The sequence below is a fragment of the Porites lutea genome, chromosome 10, assembly GCF_958299795.1.
Source record: "Porites lutea chromosome 10, jaPorLute2.1, whole genome shotgun sequence".
In the NCBI taxonomy this organism is placed as follows: domain Eukaryota; kingdom Metazoa; phylum Cnidaria; class Anthozoa; order Scleractinia; family Poritidae; genus Porites; species Porites lutea.
The window spans coordinates 25514673-25526765 of record NC_133210.1 but is presented as its reverse complement, the minus strand read 5'-3'; the positions used below and the strand labels follow the sequence as shown (position 1 = coordinate 25526765).

Below are 12093 nucleotides of genomic sequence, written 5' to 3'. Positions count from 1 at the left end.
ACGGATAAAGAGAGGGGAAATAGGCCATTTGCAGCTAGCCATTCACGTGGTACAAAGCTGGCGTGCTGGAGAGCAAAAGTAGCACTGGGACAAGACAAACAATGGAAATTACCATTTAAAATTATGTATGTCTTTTGTTTGTCTTGACCCAGTGCGACTCTTGCTCTCCAGCATGGCGGTTTTGTACGACGTGAATGGCTAGCTGCAAAGGGCCTATTGGATCTTTCAAAAGTTGGGAGAAACTTTGCATTTTTAATCATTCATGACTTTCAGTTACCTTGACAGGAAACTTGAGCTGGTTATATAATTCGCTAACGAGAAGGGTGTGACTGAGCGTCTTTCGAGTCTTCATGATCCGTACAATGGCTGCGTCAATCTGCAACACAATTATAGCGATAATCGAGATGGATGACGTTTTATCAGCAAGATTACGAGCTTGATAGCCTGTTAGTGGAAAGTGGCGCGAAATGGGGAGCAAAAGGAAAACTGAAAAGTGGGAGAGAGGGAGAGTGAAAAGTGAGACAACACGTTCTCCTTCCCTGTCCCCTTACCTCCGGTCCTAAGCTGTTTTTTCCTTCTCACTTTTCTTTACGCCGCCCCCACTATCTGAACGCCTAGCCTGCGTGGCAGACGTTCGCAGGGGAAGGGAAAGGGGCGCGCGAGGAGGGAGGTTTCCCTCTCTCCTTCCTCGCGCGCCCCTCGCGTTTCTCTCGCGCACAGAATCCCCTTTACTTCCCCCGTTCGAGCGCCTGCCACGCAGGCTACTAAACGCCTGGAAAAGGCTAAAAGTTTGAAAGCGAGGGTTTGATCCTTAGACCATCGGTTTATAATTGTTAAGTTGATACGCATTGTGCTGTAAGTTTTCAACCCTGCTAAGAGGCCTTTTCTCCCGGTTCTCTAGTTTTCACCCTTCCACAAACACTAACGATTCCAAATTCCAAACCCATCAGGGAAGTGTTACATGAAGGAGCCACATTGAGGAAGTGCCCGGCCACTAAATCAAATCGCCCTATGTTCGAGGCGATAATGAAATTGTCAACTTGTCCTCGTTTTTTTGACCATTTGTATAACTCAAGCGATCGTGCAGCGTGATGGCAAGCGCACGCGACGCTGAAAATTGAAATTTACTCTGTCTGATCTGACGGATTTCAGTCCTTTATTCAAGCAATGAACTAAGGTATTCTTGCAGTTACCTGGTACTGCCGATCCTGGAATACCCTCTCTGTTGTATTTATGTTTTCTTCTTGCTGTTAAAGAAGAAAAAAGTGCCATAAGTAGGTGAAATATGATCACCAGTGTGAGCGACTGCTGATGACTGTGACTGAGGTTTCGACAAGCTACGCGGAAGGCATTATCATAGTCAAAGTAAGGAGGTGTTTACATGAGAAAACTTGTACCTGGGCGAGTTAAATACCAGAATGACTAACTGATTTCGAATCGTGTTTACATTGTTCACACGCTTTCCCCTCATCGTGTCGAAGCCATCTTGGACTGACGAAAAGCGCCACCCGTCCCAGTCCACGGGGAGGCCGATTTAGCACCGAAACAAGTGGTTGTTCTTCTTTTACATGACACTGCAGGGAGATGTCACACCCGAATGAAATTCTGCCCACGGTGCAACCACTGTCATGATCTCGCACTAGGATGACTCATTCCGATATGAAAATCTAAACAAAAACAACAAACAAAAAAACACAAAGAGAAAACAAAAACTAGACGCAATGTTTGATCTTACCGTTTCTTTCATCTGTATCTGGTTTATTTTAATTCGACAGAGCTTGTGTTTGAACTCGGAGTTGAAGAAGAAAATATCGCCATCATCAACATCCCGGCCCTAGAACGAGACAAACAACACGGTGTTGTTGATCTCTCTCCAATCATCGGGGGCCATGAAAAATGGTTTCGACTGAATAAAGACGAAATGTACCAATTTGTCTCAAATAAAGTTGAATTAATCACATTGAAGTCGTCTTTTTCCTTTTCTGTTTTTTTCTCCTACACAAATCTTAAGTGGAAGCCCAAAAAGGCGCCTAAAGCCTGTATAAACTTCCGTTCCGCCAACATTCGTTTCGTCTTGGTAACCGAGCTACTCAAACCCCTTGCGCGGGGGCCAAGTGTGCGGGCGTCATCTTATAACACAATCTTGCGTAGTCGAAACCCATTTTTCCTATAGCCTAACTACAAAGATAGCTTATTAACACAAGCAGCTTTTCCTCGGAGCCACTTTTAATCAACTTTCTTCCCCACCCCCCCCCCCCCCCCCCCCGCGAAAGTCCACCGATGTAAGTTATAAATGCCTATGCTTCATATCTAACTTAGTCCACTAAGAGATCTTCATTTTTTCCAACTTATGGCCATAACGCACCACGAAATAGCGATTTGGGGCTCGTTTCGTCTCTTCCGGGCACAAAATTTTTTGAAGAGAAATTCTCCATTACTGGCCAACAAATCTTGGCCACTTTAGAGTTACCTACAACCACTTTCCGCTGTGCTTGGTGTTGTGTTCGTTGGGAGTTTCTGAGTTCTGGATTCTGATTGGATGATACGAGTTCGCTGTGATTGGCTGTGGTGCCTGGTTACGTTAGAATGGTTCCAGGCAATTAAAACTGCACAGGTTTTAAGAATTCAGGGATGTTCAGGGATCGTTGAGCTCTTCGCCTCAGAAACAGATCACCGGCTCCCAACAGGAATTACAAGTTAATTTCTCCTTGAAGGCTCGGGGCAAGGGCAGAGAAACCAGAATTATTCGAAGATCTCATTTTTGGAACAGAAAATGTCACAAAAAAACAAAACGTATGACTTCACAAAAATGCTGTGAGGACTAGTAAGAATAATTCAGGCTTGTTAGAGATACATGTAATCTTGAATAAGTACCTTGGGTTTTTTGAGAAGAACTCGCGCTTTACCACAAGCAAGTGATTGTAGTGTTCTTCTTAGCTCCCCATCCTCTGCAAGACACACAAAAGGGCCGAATTACTTCTGCACTTCTACCTCGAAAGATGTTAGATCGTTAAATGTCATTTCAGGCATTGGCAATGATTTTGATGCTGCGCGTGACACTGCTCGAATAGCACTATGGGACTGTTTTGGGGGACGAAGTTTGACCTAGTTTCCTTTGCGACTCCAAACAATCCCATGGTGCAATTGGAGACAACACCGACCAGTCCCACGCGCAACCTCCACGTGACTGATTAAATCATAAGGGACCTTAAGAAACGAAACCTTTGACGTCCAGGACGTTAGAAAATGGCAACCGGAAGTTTTTTTGTTCTCTCTCTCTGTCAGTGCCCTGACTCGACACATTCGTACAGCGGGACTTAAAACAAACGCGTTCAGATTCGTTGTGTGAGACAGAAGCCTTCTATCAAGAGAGATATCGAACTTCCGGATGCCTTTCATGAAGTCGCGGATGTCAGCGTTCTCGTTGCTTAAGCTCGCTAATTCAAAGTCAAAACAGCGTTTTCACTATCGTGGCCAGCAGCTATGCAAACTTACTGGAACAAAAGAGAGCTTTTGCATAATAAAAAAGGTTCAATTGTTACATTGTTTTGGGACACCAATTGTGGTCTTCACACTAGAGCCCCCAAGTATAATGTACGTGAGCGTGGCACCTACTTTGAGTGTGAAGGGGTACAATGTATCTACTTCAGCTTTACTTGGTGACAATGGAAGCGTTCGTAGTTCAAAGAAGCCGAAGTTCGTCGCCAAGTATGGTCTACACCACAATTGAGAACACACTTGACCAATAAGAATTGGAAGCCATGTGCACGATGTGCACGTGCCGCGGTTCCAAGACTCTGATGAACGGAGAGATTGACAGCTTTTACTTCAAGTTATAGACTTTGCCAACAAATGTGAAGCCATTTTTTCTACAGAGCGACTAAAGATTTCCAAGCGCACTTGAATCAAGCGCCCCGTCTGCCTCAGGTGTGTCAGTCAGATGACTATTTCGAGCTACCGACGTAAAATATGGACTCTTTACCTTTACCTATAAGAATTCACTAGGCAAACTCACCTATTCCTGTAGCTTGTTTTATTTCATCAAATCCAAATCTTTCTCTTTCGTTAAACATTAACAAGACCAAGGTTTGAAACAATGAAACCTGAAGTTCCTTTTTTTCCTAAAATATAAAACAGGTAATGGTTCTATCAACTGTGTTAGAGACAGGTAAGCCAGGAGTTTTACTATGAAACTTAGAAAAAGGGGAAATCTAGAAAAATAATATATTTCTGAAATGCTGTGTTTCAAACCAAAGTCAATTTTCTTGATAAACTAAACTGCAAGCAATAACGATAATAATCTTGAGGGGGCATGTCGTGGTCTTCATTGTAACTGGTCACAACACAAACATTCCTGAAACATTTAAGGGTTTCTGATTTTGACAGTAAAAATTATTACCAGTGCGTCATAGAAATTGGGATGCATTCTGGTGAAAATGATTAAGCTGCAGTTGACTCCCTATAAATGACGACTTCTATAACAGGGCTGTCACCACGATTTTTAGGTTGCTAGGCGTAATATATCTCTTGATCACAGTATACTCACATCTGCTGTGGGACCAAAGTCAGCTTTGACTACACAGTGCCCTAAAGTGTTCTGCCACTGCAGTTTTCTGCCTCCATGTTTTCCAATGTAAAATTTCTTGAATGATTCTTGGTACTGAACCATCTGGGAGTAAAGAAAAGGACAGTTGGCTAGGAATTGCGGTCGTTTCGCCCGAAAGTCGATTCGACAATCCAGTCGTTGCGGACGGGTTCAACAACAGGAAACCAGTCGTTTCGATACGAACTAAAGCAGTGAAATTGCACAAACATTTCGATCACTTTAAGTAAAGTTTGCAATTAAAAATAAGGGTGAATAATTGTTCTTCGTTATTTAAGCCAAGTACGTGAAACTATATTACAACTCCAAGGAATTAACTTGTATCGAAATGACTTCTTTTGAAACGACTTTGTATCGAAATGACCAGTAACCGAACAACAAGTAGCAGCAGCATGCAAACGTGAAACTTCCGATTGACAACTCACTTCGTGTGTACTAGAAAAACTCTTTGTCTCCACAACAAGTTGCATAATAATCAATAACAATTTATTGTATTGTGCGGCTTGTCGCAACAACAAAATTCTATCACAGAATGCCGGAAAGATCTTCAAAGAATTCCTCCAGTATACACAAAGCGATTGTGGCCACAACTTGCCACCAAGTTGTTCAAAAGGTGGATAGCGCTACCCACGGGATAAATCTCTATAAAGGGGATAAATAAATAAATAAATAAATAAATTGGTTTATTGCTACCTTTTGCAGTGAGAACTGAATTACAGGTAGGGTCAGAAATAACGGGAATCTAAGGTAATAATACAAAATAAGTATGTAAAGCGCTTAGGAATCTAAATAGGTGGCATATTTGCACGTTACAAACTGTGCAAAACGGTCGGTGTTGGTTTGTTTGGATACAATGTCAATGCACTCTGAGAGCATACAGTCGCCTGTTGGCCCTCTTGATAATCGAGTCGCAATGGCAAGCCCAAGAAAGGTCCTCCGAGATATAGACCCCAAGAAGCTTGAAGCAGGATACACGCTCGATAAAGGCACCACCTACTGCGATGGGCTGCCAACTGCAACTGTTATATCTAAGAAAGTCAACAGACAACTCCTTGCACTTCAATGATGGTATACTTATCCACAGGATAGAGATTTATCCGATGGATAGCGCTATCCAGCTTTTGAACAACTGAGGCGAGGTCAACAGGAAAAACCAGACAATTTGAACATTACCACAATAACCAAGTACAAATGCATTCAAAATGAAAGCAAACAGTTATTAAAAATCTAGATGATGAGCCAATACCTCAACAGGTAGATGAACTTCAACTGGAGTGTAAGTTGGCCAGTAGCCCATGGTCAAAATGCTCACCACCATGTCTACACTGCCTGGAAGATCTTGGTGCTGGAGAAACTGTGGGAATATGAAACCAAAGTCAGCTCTAAATTTGCCCTTCAGGCAAGCAGTAGGTAGCATGTACTAGCCCAAAGATCATTTTAACTAGCCCCAAAAAATTTTGACAAGCAGGATTGATAACAGTTCTTCTATAATTTGAATTCCCCAAAAACCTTCACTCGCCAGTTGGGTAAGTTATTAAAAGAATTCACTAGTCTGATAGCAAAATCCCGGGCTACTGCACATGAGTTTTCTTGCACGCTGCAAACAGAATTTTAATAATTTGTAAGCCTTTAAATCTTAAAAGAGGTTCGTGTTAAAACTGTAGTTTATCCTTTAAAACTCACTGTAATTATTTCAACTTCAAAAACAAGTGGCTACATCAATAAGTGCCCACAATTTAATATTTTATTCACACGCAATAATAGAGAGATTAAGCATCGCGTTAACGGCAAACGTGAGATTCAAGTTGAGAAATTTTCAAAACGAGAAATGAGCGAATAAAAACAGATTAAACCAATTCTTATAGATAGAATTGGCGTAAATCTACCGATTTTAGTGTAGTTATAATGAACAGTAAACGACAATTAAGGGGAAAATTGCTTATGTGGTACAAATTCAAGTTTACCGTTTGCCTTAAACGCGCTGCTTAATCTCTCTAATCTCTCTTATACCTGTTTAAAGTGCACTAGTACGTCCTTGGAAAGTTCCATGTCTTTAAACATCCCTTCAAGTTTGCTAGTAAATGCTGCTCCACACTCTTGCTTTAACTTGGACAGCATTGATTTCTCTGCATCAACTGAAGCACTCTTTCCAACTAACAATCTCTTAGCCAGGTCCTTCTTGTAGAATGCCTCAAACACATCTTTGCCTAGGAAAAAAAAACAAGGTCTTACACAACACACTCTTTAAAGGAAAAAACAACAATATTATTTGGTTGATAAGATAAGTCATGGTAATCTTTCATCCTTTTTTCTTTCCACTGTGTAGAGAAAATATCCGTACTTCTTCAACAAAGGGATTTTTTCAAAGACCACCCCCTCCCAAAGGTTCTCTGGACATTCCAATTAAGCACCATACATCATCTTGTTTTAATTCTAGAGACTTTAAGACCCCTTCCTTCTCCAGAAATGGGGACCTTACGAAACTACGGCGGCAACAGCAACGGAAACGTCTAAAACACAATAGCTTTTTTGAGCAACAACTCAGGACGTGCATCACGCTTTTTTTGTACATTTCTTTGCCGTCCCTGCACAACTACGACGTGAAATGACCACATTTTTAGTTGATTTGAGAACAGGAATGGCAAGGCGATAAATTTTACTCTCTCTCCCTCTCTCTGAACTCAGCCGCAGTCCCCTCTCTTCAGTTCCAACCTAACTTCCCTCCTTTCAAGTAACTGGGTGACTTGGTATAAGGGAGAAAAAAATTTAAAGACGCGAAGTCCACTTTTCAGTGACGTTTTCATCGCTGTTGTCGGATCGTAAGGTCCCTAATGTCCAATATTGATCTCTTCTGTGGGAGGAAGTACGGAAATTTTCACGAACAACCAGGGCACTCACCACAAGGCGGGCCAGCTATTATGAGCATGACTTTTAGTGACTTTAACCCATTCACCCCTGAGCCGCCCGTGCGGATCTACGTCCCTTCTACCGCTTGTGACGTCATCAGTTCTAATGGTCAGGGACAACTTTGTCTGCTAACTTGTGCAGAGTGAAGAGCTCTTTCAAACCATACCAGAATCTCGAAATTTTGCTTTCTGCGCATGCCCAAAATTCGCAAGCCAATATTTTGCATCTGGATCAGAAGGCCGCGAAGTGTACGACCTGTAAATGGCTTTATGTAGCCTACGAAAAGAGCCATAACGTTCGCGGCGGCGAGGAGCGAGGAGAAACCGTCGTTTTCGCAGGCAAGGCTTTATGGTAACTTTAGGCTCTTTATAGCACGACAGTGACCAGAAAACCGCTCGACTAGCTTCAAAACGCGTTTTTCAGCAATATTTCCAGGGGCGAATGGGTTAATTGGAATCAAAAGGCAAATAGACTGCATTATATACCCAGCAACTTGAAATCTTAGTAACAGCCCTGTATTTTGCAAAATGATACGCACCATGTATAAATCTAAAGAGTACCATTATCCTGTCCAGGAGCTTTTCAAGTTCCTCTTCTGTGGCTTCCTAACAAAAGCAAAAGAAAAAAGCTTTCGTCACACATGCTACAAGGACATTGTTAGAAAATTAAATGACCACCAAGACGGTGTTTGTTGCCCTGACATTAGTCATGGTGTAGACGTTTGACCTCATGCCAACATTGCATAAATCGAGAATATTACATAAACATGCGGAGATACACAATTTTTCTTCAGTCATTCAAAAGTATTATTTCCATGAGTGATAAAATTACAGTGAACACATGAAATATATATTTTTTCTGCTCAAGAAGAGGAATTTTGTGTCTCTAAGTGGCATGTAATGCTTTTTTCCGTGGGATGCCTGTGGCACTCCACGGTAAAAATCCGGTTCGGTTGTACCCAAAATTGCAAAGCCAGCCAATAGGATTGCCTAAAATCTTCATCGATTATCTCTTCTTCCAAACCGACCAATCAGATTGTACAAAATCTGTATCGATTTTTAATCGATTTGCTTCCTCTGAAGAACGTTGAAATCAGAACGTTCCTTGCCAAATTTGTCGCCCTTGAGTTTTCGGCACTCGTGGTTCAGGATGGCTTGTTAACCAGCGAAATCCTTCGAGATACTGGCAAGTCACGAAAGGCGACCTAAGCCAAATTATTTCTTCCCTTCATGATTCTTTTTTGTTTAGATCTAGCTTTTTCATAAGGTTTTAGTAGCGTCTGGTTGCGGGCCATGATTTCCGATAGATTTTTTTATTCGGAGTTCGCCAGGTTTTGCCGAGCATAACTAGAGTTCAGTTTTTTCTTTTTTTATCGAAAGAACCTTGACGATGGGAGGTTAAATCGCGTAGATTTCAACTCGTACCCTTGGCGATTGACGGTAAAATCGCGAAAATATTGTCCTCGTCGATCGACGACTCGCTTTAGGCATGGATTGGACTTCTGGATGGAACACGGATCAGGACCTTAGTAAACTTATTATACCTTGGAATCAGGGATAATCATTGGAACTATGTTAACTTTGAGACCTTGGAAACACATTGCAATTACTTTTTAACCGTATCAAGAGCATCTTGGAATATTAAACTTTCATCTTGGATTAAAACATTGGAACTTTATCGAACTTTGTAACCCTGGGTTCGACCCTGGATGTTTTGTTTTGTTTTGTTTCATTAACCTGAAACTACAATGTTTATTTCTCTTTGAAAAAGTTACCTGTGGCAACTTACTACCAAGGTATGACCTATCTTTATACATATAGTTCCTGTTCAGGTTAATCAGAGAGCATTATGCGCATGTTCTCCATTACTTGTTTCCGTTAACATTCCAATTTAAATTACACGGGTAAACCTTGTTTTGATGCAAAATAACTTCTTTTCCTTATCCAAATCGTGCTACGAAAATAACTACATAGCAATAGATCAAAACAAGATCAACTCCATCCTTGCGACCACTTACAACTATAAATTTAGCTTGCGTAGCAGGTGTCGAAAGGGGTAGGGGATAGGGAGGAAGCAAAAAGGGGATGTGGATTGAGGATAAATAGTAGCCTGCCTCGCAGGCTGCTATAAATTCAGTCATAAGCACATTAAACCAACCCATACAGGTAACCTACTCGTCGATGCTCATAACATGACACATCTTTCCGGTTTCCCTAATTTTTCCAAATTCAGATAGAACGCCATTATGCTTCCATAGACCAACGCATCCCACGGAAACGACTTTAGGCGTGTTGTTTATTATATAGACACCAATGAAATAATACCGAGCAATTTCACTATATTATATTAATTTTCTTGCTGCAAAAGGTGTGATTTATTATGTAGCCATAGCAACAGTGATCTTTTCATGTGTGAAAATAACATGTTATTTTCACGTGAGAAGATATCACTTGAATGTTTTCGTGGGAAAGTTCACCTTGTATTTCATTGCTACTAATTAATTTATAATAAAGTTAATTAATTCACGCAAATAAAAGGTGAAATGTTCTGTACTTTTCAGTCCACTAAAAACCTTGTAGTCAAGTGCCCAGTAACTTACAATCAAAATCAAGACTGACTGTACAAGCTTTTGGTGATAACTAAAATGCTGATGAGTAAAATCAAAAACTTATTTCTTCAGGGTTTCAGGGAATCTTGGAACCACTGAACAGCACTAAAGGTTGCTCAATATTGCCTCTGGGAATACAAGTCTAGGAATATCTGGAGTATTAGTCAGAGAAACAAAAGAAAATATCCTGTTTACTTTACCTTGTTTCCAGCTCTTAGCTTTGAATCAACAAATTTTGCTGAAAGTTGAAAAGGAAAAAATAAATAAATTAATATATCATCATCATCATCATCATCATCATCATCATCATCATCATCATCATCACCTTTAACGAAATCAAAAATTTTTAAAAGTTCTCCACTCTGATTGGACTATGCAGAAGATCGTTTTCAGTCACGTGGTCAGCAACTTTGCAAATTGCTTGGAATAAAAGAAAGTTTTAACATGCGAAAAGAGTTCAATTCCCACAGGATTTTTTTTTGGTACACAAGTATGGCCACCCAGATTCATTGTTTTGTACACAAATATGGCCACCGAGATGTCATGTGAAAACGATCTATAGCCCTGAGTCATGCACATTGTGTAGTCTGTATTGTGTTCGATAAACATTGCAGGCCATTTTTAGTGAAGTAGATACAATGTATGTGAAATTTTCCCTCTCATTAACTAGTGTTACACCTTTCATGAGCAACCAGCTAAAAAGATGAATTTAGTGGTCTTCGTGAGTGGGGGTCTCTTGTGGGAACAGGTCAGACACATCTACTTATATTTTGACTCTCGGAATTACTACATCCAGTTAATGAGTTACAATACATGGCGCACCTTGTTGTCACTAACAGTTTCTCTCTCAGTAACAAGGCACATAGCAAGCGCAGCCGGGATCACACCATGTGTCAATTGGTCACTTACAGGATGTTACACACAATACAAAAATAGAAAATAATAATGCCATCCCTACTTTAATAATCACTTAGATCATCTAGAAGAAGTGGTTATACACAAGAGGCTCCAACGACAAGTCTGGGAATATTAATTTTGGTGTTTTGATAAGTGGTTGCTTATCCCTTTAAGTATCAAAATCCACATACAAATTCTCCGAACTGATGTTCATTCATTTCCTTAAAGAATGTGTTGAGAGAATTTGATAAACAATCATGGAATTTCTCTTTGGTGATCATTTTATTACTTCTCATAAACAAATCTCTTGACAATGTATGGATAGTGTTAGGAGAAAATTGATTTTGGTCACTATTGGGACTTAAAGGGTTATAGGAGAAGGTCCTCTACAAGGGTTGGCCACACACAGAAGTTCAACAGTTTTTTACAACGTTTGTAAAAAAGTTAGTAATAGAGGCAAAGGAAGCATTTCAAGATGGTACCTATTAGTTCAGCTGGCTTGTTTGGTCTCTTGTTGATGAATGCTTCAAAAGCATCCTAAGAGAAAAATATTCCAGTAGTTAAAAAAAATGTAGTAACACTACAGTGCATCATACATGTAACATCTTTTTGTGTAATTTCAGGGCTCAAAATAATGGCCGGTCAATGGACAATGTCCAGCCAAGATGACCATTTGTCCGGACAAAATTTTGGATTGCTGGTCATTTTTACTGCACACATAATTAAGAGAACAGAAAATAAATACATTTTCCATGCTTAAATTTCTTTGGCTGGCCAACACAACAGGCAACAGTCCCAAATTTATTTGGCGCCATGAATTTACATATGAAGCGATTATTTGCACACTATAAAACAGTATAGCAGCAACCCTTGCAAAAATTATACAGGTTTAAACAGTAAATACTTTAAAACTAGTCCTGTGGAATCCCTTGAATCTAAAATAATGTGGAGCCAAGGAAAACAGAGGTTGTCCAGCTCAGACAAAGTTTACTAGTTTCTTAAGGGACCAGTCATTAACTCCACAAAAACAAACAAACAAACTAAAAATTATGTTTACAAAATATTTATGAGTAAATCT

General features: G+C 40.3%; 1 protein-coding gene across 1 annotated transcript in view; it reads right to left on the bottom strand.

Annotated features, from left to right (window-relative positions):
- The window catches only part of LOC140949841 (cullin-4A-like), a 33592-nt gene that overhangs the window by 2964 nt on the left and 18535 nt on the right, over positions 1 to 12093 (bottom strand). Inside the window, exons 12-22 of the mRNA XM_073398981.1 lie at positions 11498 to 11552; positions 10319 to 10356; positions 8049 to 8115; positions 6614 to 6810; positions 5850 to 5957; positions 4547 to 4669; positions 4016 to 4121; positions 2875 to 2948; positions 1736 to 1834; positions 1194 to 1247; positions 278 to 376 (exon numbers count right to left, since the gene is read on the bottom strand). Of these exons, the coding sequence (XP_073255082.1) occupies positions 278 to 376; positions 1194 to 1247; positions 1736 to 1834; positions 2875 to 2948; positions 4016 to 4121; positions 4547 to 4669; positions 5850 to 5957; positions 6614 to 6810; positions 8049 to 8115; positions 10319 to 10356; positions 11498 to 11552 (1020 nt within the window). The remainder of the gene's footprint in view (positions 1 to 277; positions 377 to 1193; positions 1248 to 1735; positions 1835 to 2874; positions 2949 to 4015; positions 4122 to 4546; positions 4670 to 5849; positions 5958 to 6613; positions 6811 to 8048; positions 8116 to 10318; positions 10357 to 11497; positions 11553 to 12093) is intronic.